General features: G+C 32.4%; 1 protein-coding gene and 1 long non-coding RNA gene across 3 annotated transcripts in view; both read left to right on the forward strand.

The window, feature by feature from the left end:
• The first annotated feature begins 154 nt into the window (after positions 1-154).
• LOC125061086 overlaps positions 155-12,401 on the forward strand; it is a 29,892-nt gene continuing 17,645 nt past the window's right edge. Inside the window, exons 1-3 of the mRNA XM_047666223.1 lie at positions 155-447; positions 821-859; positions 965-1,023. Coding sequence (XP_047522179.1) covers positions 832-859; positions 965-1,023 — 87 coding nt within the window. The 5' untranslated portion in view covers positions 155-447; positions 821-831. The remainder of the gene's footprint in view (positions 448-820; positions 860-964; positions 1,024-12,401) is intronic.
• Positions 2,624-10,869, forward strand: LOC125061087. Of its 2 annotated transcripts, none has more exons than XR_007118973.1 (2): positions 2,624-3,016; positions 10,841-10,869. It is a non-coding gene; the product is annotated as an uncharacterized LOC125061087 (long non-coding RNA). The 2 variants fall into 2 exon arrangements; XR_007118972.1 differs by having other exon boundaries at positions 2,624-2,772.

Genomic DNA, 12,401 nt, shown 5'->3' on the forward strand with positions numbered 1-12,401 from the left:
AGCCACTTTAATACACATAATATTATAATCTTGAGTACTATACCTCAAGATTTGGATCTATCATTTTATGGTGAGTTCCGGAGTAGCTAAATCAAACAGTCTTAAGTGGCAACACTAAATCGATCTTTTGAGTTTTGCCTTTGAGTTTTGACAGCTAAAATTGTAAACAAGAGTACAATGAACTCCTTCTTATTAGTCATTTTGTAGATTAAATATAACACAAATAGCCCTTTATATAAATGAAAAGGTTACTAAAATGGGGTTTCCAAGTCGTATTATATGTTTGGTGAAGTTGTTGAGTGAACTATCAGTGTACCTAGTGTTTCTAAAACTGGGCGTGTGATAGTGTAATAACACGGATTTTAAATGTAATTTTTAGTGTTTACGATTAATGAGATTTGTTTTGTTAACCGAACAGATAGGTTCATATCTTATTAGATAATGATGGTAAGTTCATTGGAGTTTGTACATTTATTTATAATACGCTACGTCATGACTACAGTAACATACTATTCTCATCGGTTACTATTCTTGCGGATCTTGCTAACTCCAAGGATAAAATAAATCCAGTCTTGAAGACTATGAAATGCTTCTTGCTCCTTCTTATTAGAATTGCAAAAGATTCCAAACGAGTTAATTCCTCATCGCCAGCTACTAATTACCATCATGCATAAAACTTATCTATGAAAGAGGGACAGGCCGGCTCTGCTTTATGGCTATTTCATGATTATAGGCCTTCATGTTCTCAATACTCCAGTTCATTTAAGGTTTCAAAAATGTTAGTTTCTGTAAGTTTTAAACAACAATATTTTTCTTATAGATGGTGTAGAAATGGAAGCTAGCAGCGAAGCCGGCTATTGTAAGTTTTTTAATTAATAATTTATCTAATTAATATAATTTTGAATATATAGATAGTCAGACTTTAACTTGTGGCTTAAATTATTGTTTTTTTATGATTACACAGGTGAACGAGAGACTTGGGATGACTGGGGTAGTCACTCTTCACTCAGCCAACAAGAAGATGTAAGTAAAATGTAGTTTTTTGTAACATATATTTGTGACTCTAAATCTCTTATAATAACAGTTAAGTGAAACTTTGCTGCTTAACTTTCTTATATTTAGATGACATGATTTTTTAGTTTTTTGAAGTTATACTTCTTTAGGCGCGTTATGAAAAATTGATGAGAGTGAAATTTTACGATGCGCGCGCACCGTTACACAAAATTATCAGTATGAAGTTAATTGTAATTAATTATTTGCATGCAATCAAAAACTATTTTTAATAATGCCAAAGAAGTATAACTTCTTACGCGCGTACCCTTTTTCTTTATTATTGTATACAAATTAAATGAATAATAATATATTGGGTTTAAACATAAAAATTAAAAACAAACTTGATTTTTTTATTTTCTGCCAAAACATTTACATATAGTCACATCTTATTTAATAGAGACCTAAGTGAGAAGTTTTAAGTACAACACCAACAATTAATTTAGGACAAAAACGCAATATTAGGAAGGTAATGTATTATTAATAATGTACATTGCAACAACGTGGAATTTATCTCTTTATAACACGACCTAGTTTATAGATGAAAGAAAACAACTTCCCGCCTAAACAATCATAAACATTACGTAACTTTTTCAGAGTTTTAAAATTCGAATGGATTTTGTTTTCAACATGTAGTGGAAATTGAGTGTTCGAAATACGAATGTTTTAAACCTTATGGTTTATGGTAATAAAGCTTGTTTTTGAATGATTTAATTTGACCTATTTTTTTAATTAGATTACCGAGATGGCTTTTTAATCCATGTTTGAATTGCGATCTCAATTAACATATTGTTTTACATGATAATTATGGGATAAGTTTTTATAAAATGTGGAATCGTTTTTCGAGTGATTTATAACCAAACTTAACACAGAACCAATACGAAAATGACAATGTTTTATTTACAACTATCACTGTTTTGAATCATTACACAGCATATTTTGTTGGAAGAAGAAATTTAGGCTTCTATATTTTATTCGAGGATTTATCAAAGCCAACATACCTAATTTTAAATTTTAAGGAATATTAATAACTAATTGTGGTAATTAAACGAGTTAAAATTTTTTGTATCTTTAATGTATCCGTAATCGTATAATGTTAGGAAGCATATTCAAATAAAAAAGTTTCAATTACCTACGTCATGTCATAACTATGATGTGTAAAATATGTTTAATTAAACCATAATAAAACATTGCAACTCTTTAATTATAAATTTAAAAAAAAAATTGATATATTTTTTCGTATATATGTACGTAATTAAACAATCTTGCTATGATAGCTATTATTCCCCATTTATAGGGATATTTGATAGACTTAAAATGGCAATCGCATATAGTTTCGATAAACATAAAAAAGTGTAGATTCTTTGATTCAAATCACATTTTTTCTTGTCGTTTATATTTTATAATAATAACGTTCAAAGGTGTGCAATTACCGTATTTACTCAATATTATTGCAAGTATGCAAGCAATGATCAATATACTTTTCATAATATCTACGTTTAATATTAGCGCACAACATGTAAATCTGGGTAATTTATGACATGAGTATTGCAACACTGATAATCGGAGTCCCAAATGCGCCATTCCGCGGTCTGCTACGTCACGCGCAGTCGTGCAACTTTGCGTCAAATGTCATCCAAAAATAAATAAACGCATCGAATTCCGACGTCCGATGCGGCTTTTATTTTTAATTATTTGAATAAAAACTCTTTAGTGAATTGTGTAAGTGTTTATACTCTACAGTGTAGTGTTAAATAAGGCGCAAAAATGTAAAGTGCAACTTGCAACGGCGCCGGCGGTGACCTACTTGAGTTTGTGACGTCATTGTTATTATTTTTGAAAATGTGATTTTAAGTTTGTTGTGATGCGAAAATTACTTTTTGCTTGTAATGAATGCAGTTTAGTTTAGGGTATTAAACAAGTTTTAAAATATATAAGATGCCGTTTTTGATATATTACTGAACAGGTGCATAAAAATAAGAGTTAATAGATATTAAACGTAATGTTATAGTTACGTTTCGTCATAATGTCATTGCAATTTCTTTTAACTTGGCAGACCGGTTAGAAACCAATGCTGGATTTAACATTCATGCATAGGTGTATTTATATATTTAATTAATAATTAGCTACAATACTCATCATTTCGTAAAAAAAATGTAAAAGAACCTAGATTGCTTTAAAGTTTTGATTCTATATAGACCAAACATTATAAAAGTTGGTTTAGTATAGTTTAGTTTGCTAATATCAAATTTGAATGAACAATAAATTTTGCACATATTGAAGATAATGTTCTAGTATACCTAGATAATACAAATGTAAAAAACTAATTACTTACACAATAATGTAGAGTTTCTTCTAGTCACTCAGTTGTCCACAGTTCCACACTCCAAGAAGTTACAGTATTTTAATTTTAATACCTGAAATTAGATGTAAAATCCCTAATTTAGTTGTTGTTCAAATATGTATGTTTTGTTTCTTTAACTATTTTTATCTAAATTCAATTTTTTTAAAGAATTTGAGTTTTATATGAATCACTCATAAACTGCTATCAAGGATGTTAACACGTTATAAATGCATATGTCTGACACCCTATTTACACTGTGATTCATGTGTAATTTTGTTATCAAGCCCTTGCAATCAATTTAGTAGTTGTACAAAGCTTTAATTCAGTTTTCACAAGGTTTGATAAGTTAGTTGGAACCATATTAAACTTCCCACGTCTAAGAACAGTGTAATATTTGATCTTCTTGGTAAATTATTTTTTATTTTATTGTTTTCAATTATATTACTAATGAGATTTTATTTATAGATTTGATTTAGAGCTAAAGCCATAATAGAGTTTGATTTTTTTGAGTTAGGCGTTCTGGAATAGTGTGGAATTTCCATGCACTGTTTATAACCTCAAGAATTAGGTTTTGCAAGTTGACTGATCATGCTGTAATCTTACTGAACTTCTATGTTTAGAATTCTATTAACTTGGTATGGTGTATTGCTGTAAGGTATTTCAGGTATAGTTTCTGACATATTGTTTATATAAAAAAGTAGTTTTAGGTGATATATATAAAGGGATAGATGCTTTTATGGGCATATCTACATACACCATATTGGTAGGTATGTACCAACCACGTGGGAGTGTCCAAGCATGACAATTATAGCAAAAAACAGTTTTGAATTGAAGTAGCAAGATTCTTACCGAAGATTTCCTATTGATCAAGTTTTTTAAAAATAACCATTTCAAGGTGAAGTAACCACAGAATAACCAATCTGAAACATAATACTGATTTACACAATACTTTATTCATGTTTATTTTTATAGTTCTTCAAGTTGCTTTGACTAGGTAAATATTCAGAGACTTGTCAAATGATTTATTAAGAAAGTTGACTCGCACTTACACTTGTAAAATGTTTTATTGTGTGAATCCTACTTATCTCATAACATTTGAAAAAGTAATATTACCATCTTTTTTCTATGACAAATAAGGCACCTCAGCCTGCTATAAAAAAGTATTGTTCCGTTGGGTTATACTCTGTGTATTGACTACTAAACCTTAGAAGTAAAATAAGTGTAATATCACTTAACGACCTTGGCTTTAATATCAGCAATATTTTTTTTTTTATTAATTACTTGAATTTTTAATTTAGTTGATTGTTTTTTTAGTTTAAAATGAATTAAACAAGGAGTTTCTTAAGTACATGCATGTATATTTGTCCACAAATTTCTCGGAATCGACAATCATTCTGGTGATGCTTTTTAATTTAATCACGTATGTTTATGTTTATATGAAGTTAGGTCAATTTTACTAAATAGCTTTTCATTATATTTTTAATTCTTCATCGTAATTTAAACCCCCACATCAAGAATGGAGGTGTATACCCATCTTCTATTATTATTTAAGAGATTGGTCTGTATCACAGTTTGAAGGCATTTTCCCCACTTTATCGTGATATATCGCATCGTGATATATCGCCTATGGATAACTTTTCGTCTTATTATAAGAGAAAATTCTGAATTCGATTACACCAAATTGAGCTTTCCGATCCGAAGCTCGAGTCACTATGGACCAAAATAGTTTTCAATGTGCCTATAAAATCTTAAGAATAACCTCGATTTTGCTAAGACCCCATCAGATGCCCTGATGAGTATTTGACTATCTGGGGCACCTTTCACCAATAATTTTCCAAATGTAGGTTTTAAGTAGAAGTACAGGTACATGCCCAATTGATTATAGTGACCTCCTCATCGGTTGAAATATCAACCGGAAAACAAATATACCTTAGTTAATTTTCTGGGTTTCCCTCAACTTGGCTTAAACAATTGGGTCACTAAAGTGCACTGACGTAATGCACTAGACTTGTATGCGTACAGACGTGACCTCTTTCAGCCTCTGCATTCTATAGCATTAACCTGCAACTTGCCCTGTTGGTTATTGAATGGACATTTGTAGAAGGTTTTTAATAAAAGAATAACAGTACAGTGTACAGTTTGGGTTCGATTCCCGGCGATTTTTTTGAGCGGTATTGGCTTGAGCGACCAAATTCTAAGCCGTTGATCGACTGCTTTTTTTTAATTTTATATAGAACTAGTGGACCCGACAGACGTTGTCCTGCATGATATTTCAAGCGATTAGTAAAGCAAAGTATGAAAGTACCGACTGCAGCGCCATCTGGCGGGCTGATTTGTGAATCTAAACCATTCCCAGATCCCCTTCAACACACACAAAAAATGTCATCAAAATCGGTCCAGTCGTTTGAGAGAAGTTCAGTGACATACACACTCACAGAAGAATTATATATATAAAGATAGGGTGCTAAGAGGCTGGAGGCTCATCTGATGTTAAGTCATACCGCCCATGGTCACTCTCAATGCCAGTGGGTACGCGAGTACGTTGTCTTTTAAGAATTGGTACGCTCTTTTCCTAAACGTGGGAAGCGGTTAGGAAATATTTCAGTGGGTGTGCAAATGGACTTTTTGTACGTTGGAGAATAAAGTTTTTGGGGATGTGGTATGCTTAAGAGTCATGGTTTCTCAAGCGGGCAGTCGAATTTTAAAAGGGAGTCGCAGTCTGTTGATAAATAATAAATATAAACTACATATAGGTATAAAAAATTCGTTTATTAAAGGAATTAATAATTATAGTGTTTATAAAACTGAATTATAATGTTACGGGGTCGCAAGACTGCTTAAGTTTTTGGGTTTTTTCGTGGGTCGCGACATAAAAATGGTTTAGAAATTATGCCTTAGACCCACGGCATATGTTTGGCACAAATGGCTGACCACCTACATACCTAATAAAAAATGATTACCTAACAGATACAGTAATCTGAGGCCCAGAGAGAGAAAATTACGGGATTATGGCAAAATTAATATAAATTGTTCATTCATATGAACAAATTTGAACAAAAATGAGTTTGGATTAAATAAAAATAGGTAAAAAAACTTTTTAAGTTAAACGGTTTTATGTTAAACATACATTGCAATGTTTAAGATAAATGTACTAAAAACCAAAAAATAATAAAATAGATACAGTCGTGGGAATTATAAACATATGCATAGACTAGACTAAAATAAAACCGTGGGGCACGTCAATTGTCTACAAACTATCGACTTAATGTGCGATAGAAGAATCGTTTAATTCGTCGTTAAAATAGGCAATTGGCCCGCAGACGGTCAGGAAATTACTTACTATTTTCTTGCTCATGGAAATTCCAATAGTTATACACTCCATGTAAATAAAAGAGATGTTTCAACTAGTTTATCGTTGGACATTCACACTGCTGGCTGGCGAGGAATCGTTTCACTGCTCGTAGTTTGTCTTTAATCGACAAAACATATGATAAAAGTACTACTCGCTCACCACTATGAAACCCTAAAACTCGCTTATAATCGAGCTTGCTAGCTTGTTTCCACATTCTAGCCCTACTTATCACACGTCCATCGTTGTCGGTTGAACAACTGCCTAATTATAGTGTAACATTACAAAACAAACATTTTAATCAACGATTGTAGACAATTGACATGCCCCACGGTTTTATTTTAGTCTAGTCTATGCATATGTTTATAATTCCCACGACTGTATCTATTTTATTATTTTTTGGTTTTTAGTACATTTATCTTAAACATTGCAATGTATGTTTAACATAAAACCGTTTAACTTAAAAAGTTTTTTTACCTATTTTTATTTTCTAGTTTTTAGTTTTTATTTCGCATTCTGTTTAATTCATTTAGTGCTTCATTATTGCAAGGTTCCTTGCCCGTTAGTTTATATAAATAAATCAATTCTATAATATAAATATAATATATATTTAATTAATAAAATAGATACAGTTTTTAATATAATGTTATATATATATATTTATATATTATATAATATTTATTTATTTATTTTTATTTTATTTATTTAGTTTATTGTATTGTCACCAAAATCCAAAGTGTATACAAAATTTCAGATTAATCGGTTGACAGGAAGAGGGTGAAATTTGAATTACTAAATTTGACCCAAGAATAAAACAAACGGGGTGAGCTAAATAAAACCATTTAAAAATCATCACGACCTCTTTTAAGTACACGTTCATCCGATTAATTCCTCGTTCAATATGGAGGTTGAGATTAGGGTTGCTCCTCAAAGCGATCCACTATTTGAATTTTTTATATTTATTATTAAACCATTATTAGCTAGGAAATGCTCGAAACAGTAATACTATCGTATTGAATAATAGTCATCTAATATATTCGAATTTAGGATCGAGAGATTTGAGGTCGGAGCAATACTAATTAATACCTTATTTATTAACTAACTCTGTTACGTCATTATAGTTTGACAGTTATGATCATGATAATTAATATGTAGTATATAATATACGTGAAAAGAGTGGCGGAGTTTCTTGCCAGTTCTTCTTGCCCGCCCTTGACTTGCGAACTGGTAGTAAATGTAAATTTAGAATCAATTTAACATCTTTTCTGTTGATGTTTATAAATATACTTGTTCACCTATATGAATAAAGTTATTTTGAGAGGCAAATATTTTATATTTCATTACAATGTCAATAAAAATTACCTGAAATCTGTCTTAAGCTTAAAGCATTATTTTCCTATGAATGTTAAAATATAAGTCACTCAAGTAGTAATACAATTTAGCATCGACATGCGACTTTGTAGGTCGTGTATTTTGGCGAATGGCAACCCTAGTGTGACGTAATCCACCCCCTGACCTTGCCCCTGCGATCGAACAGCTGTCTAGCTACTTAGCGATCTAGCCAGGCTCTAGAAACACTTTGTTGTGCAATCTTTTCGCTGCCTATATTTTTTACAACGTATTCAAGAATTTTGTCAGTCATCGTTGAGACGGGACATAGAACAGCTGGTTTATAAATTAAAATGGTGTATTTATACCCGAAACTATTATTTCACCGAGAATCGATCCCAGAGCGCCAAGTTCGTCAGTATTAAAAAGCTGTTAAAAATGCTATGTAATGCTATGGACCGATGCGACGGTACATATAAAAAATGTTAATACTTGAATGGTTTACCTTATCGATGTTATCTTGCCGCCTGTAGAAACTCTCCGAATGTAGAAACAGGCGGAGGGGGTTTAATACGATTCGTATGGTATAATGCAAGTAAAATAAAAATGAAATAAATCAGTAGTGGAATGTTTCATGAACATTTGTCAATCTAATAGGCAAGTTGGTGATCAGCCTCCTGTGCCTGACACACGCCGTTGACTTTTTGGGTTTAAGGCAAGCCGGTTTCTTCACGATGCTTTCCTTCACCGTTCGTTTAAATGCGCACAGAGAAAGTAAGTCGAAGAAGAACCTACGACCTCAGGGATGAGAGTCGCACCCTGAAGTCACTAGGCCAACACTGCTCCTAATACAATAATAGGTAAAATGCAACGGTACAAAAATATATAAATACATACATTGTTTGGTAGTACATAATACTATAGATAATTCAAGTAACATATTTTTTTGTCTATTACATTGCTTTGATATTATTTAGTGTATTGTTTAGTTTGTAGTAGCGATACTCAGTTAAAAAAAATATTTATAAAAACTTCTCTTATTACATAGACTTTACTAAACCAAGAATACATCTTTTCATCTATTTGAAAGGGATTATATACCATTTGCGTAACACCGTTCTACGAATACCCAAGAGTATAAATTATTTCGTCACGATAGGGTTTTGTCCTTTAAAAAGATACACAAATATACAGTATTTACAATATTCTTAAGGTACATAGTAATAATAATAATAATTAAAAAAAATTTAATAGAAAATAATGTTTTTTATAAGTTTGGTCCCTGTGTATCTTTAAGGCTGGCAGCATTTCCTCGCTGTATTAAGATACGTCGACCGAGAAAAGCACCAACTCTAGGGTACTATCTACCAGGCCACATCTTAATGATTTAATTACCGCTTGTGCACTTGAACCTCACGGCCAAAGAGTCTCTACTCCAAAGGGAACAAAATCAAAGTTGGAGGTAAGACTTCTATTTGGGCCGATATTAATTTATTTTATTAAAAAAAACACGTCCATAATTTGCACCATAAAAGCGTCGATGGCGTACTTTAACATATCATACTAAAACAATAAATACAAATAAAATCATTTAAATGAAAAGCAAACTAATACTAGTTATAAGTTTATTCCTCCCATTATAAGGCTTCCGTATCAGTAACAAGAGGCTGATTATAAAACCATTTGCACGAACAAATATACGTTTAAACAGCATATAATAATTATTAAAAATAATTAATAAAAAGAAAATTAACACAATTTTAAAAAGTTTGGTACCTGTGGTGTGTACCTTTAACGCTGGCAGCATTTCCTCGCTGTATTACGATATCTGCTTATTCGTTGAGCGAGGAAAGCACCAGCTCTGGGGTCACCGATACTATCTATCTATCTCTTTAATTATTAATTATTTTTATAATTACTACTATGTAGGTTAAGAATCGTATAAACTGTATATTTGATTGTTATGATTAGATAATTATTTACATAGGTCAACAAAATGATTGTAATGTTAAAATTTTAATACTGTCTTATATAGAAGACGTGTATAGTGGGCGATCAAACAAGTTACTAATCAAATTTTACATTTATTTATTACGAAACGTCAAGACAGAGAGAAACATTAATAAATAAACGCGTTTCACTAAATTGTTCATGTGCAACCGATTATTTGTTTAATATTTTATATTATTCGAGCACTATGTGGAAAATTAGATAGTAGACACTTAAATACAGACTGCTTTCGTTTTCACAAAGCAAACATTTTATCACGGAGTACAAACAGTGATGCATTTAAAAGCTTTTAACTTCACGTTGCGGGAAATTACTGAAAACGGTGAAAAAATTTCAAAGTTATTGTTTTCTCGCCCTTCGGGTACTACTAGCAGGTGTTAGGTGAAAAATGTATAAGACACTTTAATATTTGCTAAAATTAGGTATAGGCCGACAAATTGGATGGACTTCACGACGTTTTCAAAATGAACTATCAAGTCAAGTCAAATCATTTATTTCAATTAGATCACATAAAATGGCACCTTTGAACGTCAAATAAAATATAAAGAAGATTCTAGTTGCCCCTTCCAAAAGATAGTTTCGTGTGGAGAAGAATGGACAAGAAACTCCACACTTACTCTTTTAAAATAGGTTTACAATATTTCTCAATTCATGGTGTATTCCACTCGGTGGTATTCTAGTAGTAAAAGCGTCATCTCAGCTATCGAAAAGTAATTATCGCATTAACAATAAATGTTATTTACATTAAATGTTTCTAGGTCCTTGAACTTATTTATTCTATAATTAAGAAAAATGTGACTGTTAAATCGGACTTTATTATGTGAGTTAAGTGTTTGAAAAAGCAAATAAATAAACAATACTGGCTGGGAAAACGCAAAGCGGTGAGCCTCCGCGCTCCACCGCTTACTACTATGCTGACTTGGAGAAGATAAAGCGCCAGAATGAACACGATCGCACGATTGGTCGACAAACTGATCGGCCCAATCATGATACAGACGTACGCCAGAATGTACAAGATTGCCCGATCAATCGGCAAATCGATCGGGAGAAACTTCCAAATGACTTTTCAGAGTACATACGACAGAATGAACACGATCGAGTCATTCGGCCGACCGATCGGCAGACTGGTGCAAAAGAATTAGAATATGTTCTTCAAAGCGAACACTGCCCGATCAACCGACCAACCGGTCGGCAGATTGATCCTAATGAATTCTCTGAGTATGTGGACACAAACGAGATATTCAATGATGCAAAAGACCCGCGAGATAGAAAAGAAGAGACATATTCTACTGCTGGAACCTTTCCCATGCCTGAGCCGAAGGAGAAAGAACCACTTCTCGCTGAACTGCAGGTTGTTGGAAGGGTACCTCTCACTCAGTTGGAGTCCACTCCGGGTGTTAGGAGAAGTAGAAGCTGGTACTTGTGCTGTCCAAATATGGGGGAAGAGGAGATGTCAAGGGAATCGTCGTGGAGGTATTCCAGTTTGAGGCCTGTAACTGCGCCACCAGCGCCTGGACAAAATGGGATACATATGGTATGTAGCGTATATTATAATAATTTAATTTTATTTATAGTATACGAATCATTCAAGGAAGGCATTGATCACATCAGCTTAATTCGGTGGCGTTTGTGGGATATTCAAATAAATGAAAACATTGTTCAAAGCTAAGTGTCAACTGTCTTTAATGGTTCAAATAAAAGCTTATAGCTAACATGGTAGTGGGGATGCGACGTTGGACTAACAACAAACTTTTTCTGTTAGTCCAACGTCGTACCAAGTACCAAGAAATTTTTTGACAAATTAAATATTTAATAAAAAAAAAATTATAAATTTATTCATATAGGTAACCAATTATACTTATGAGTGTCAACAGAAAAGATGTTAAATTGATTCTAAATTTACATTTACTACCAGTTGTAAGTCAAGGGCGTAGAGCGGGCAATAAGAACTGACAAGAAACTCTCCGCCACTATTTTTAATTGCCAAGTTTTGAGTCATACATTGTTTGGACTGGAGCAACTCAATCACAAGGATAAGGATCATTTAAATAATCGTCATTTATAAAAAGCTTTATTGATTTAAATTGAAAAGGGTATTCGATTTTATACAATCTCCCTCCTTATCAGAATGCCAAATCGTAAAATGACTTCTTCACGACTGATTTGAGCGCGACCCCCGCTGCTAAAACCGCTGTCAGAGTTCGAAAAGTGAGTTACAGAATCGCAAGGCTGGTGTTATCCAAACCACTTTCCAGATGTTGAACAATGTTAAAAATGTACGAGTATGTTATAAAATTAACCTATATCTGAATTGGTGCA

Source organism: Pieris napi, chromosome 23 (genome assembly GCF_905475465.1).
Source record: "Pieris napi chromosome 23, ilPieNapi1.2, whole genome shotgun sequence".
Lineage (NCBI taxonomy): Eukaryota > Metazoa > Arthropoda > Insecta > Lepidoptera > Pieridae > Pieris > Pieris napi.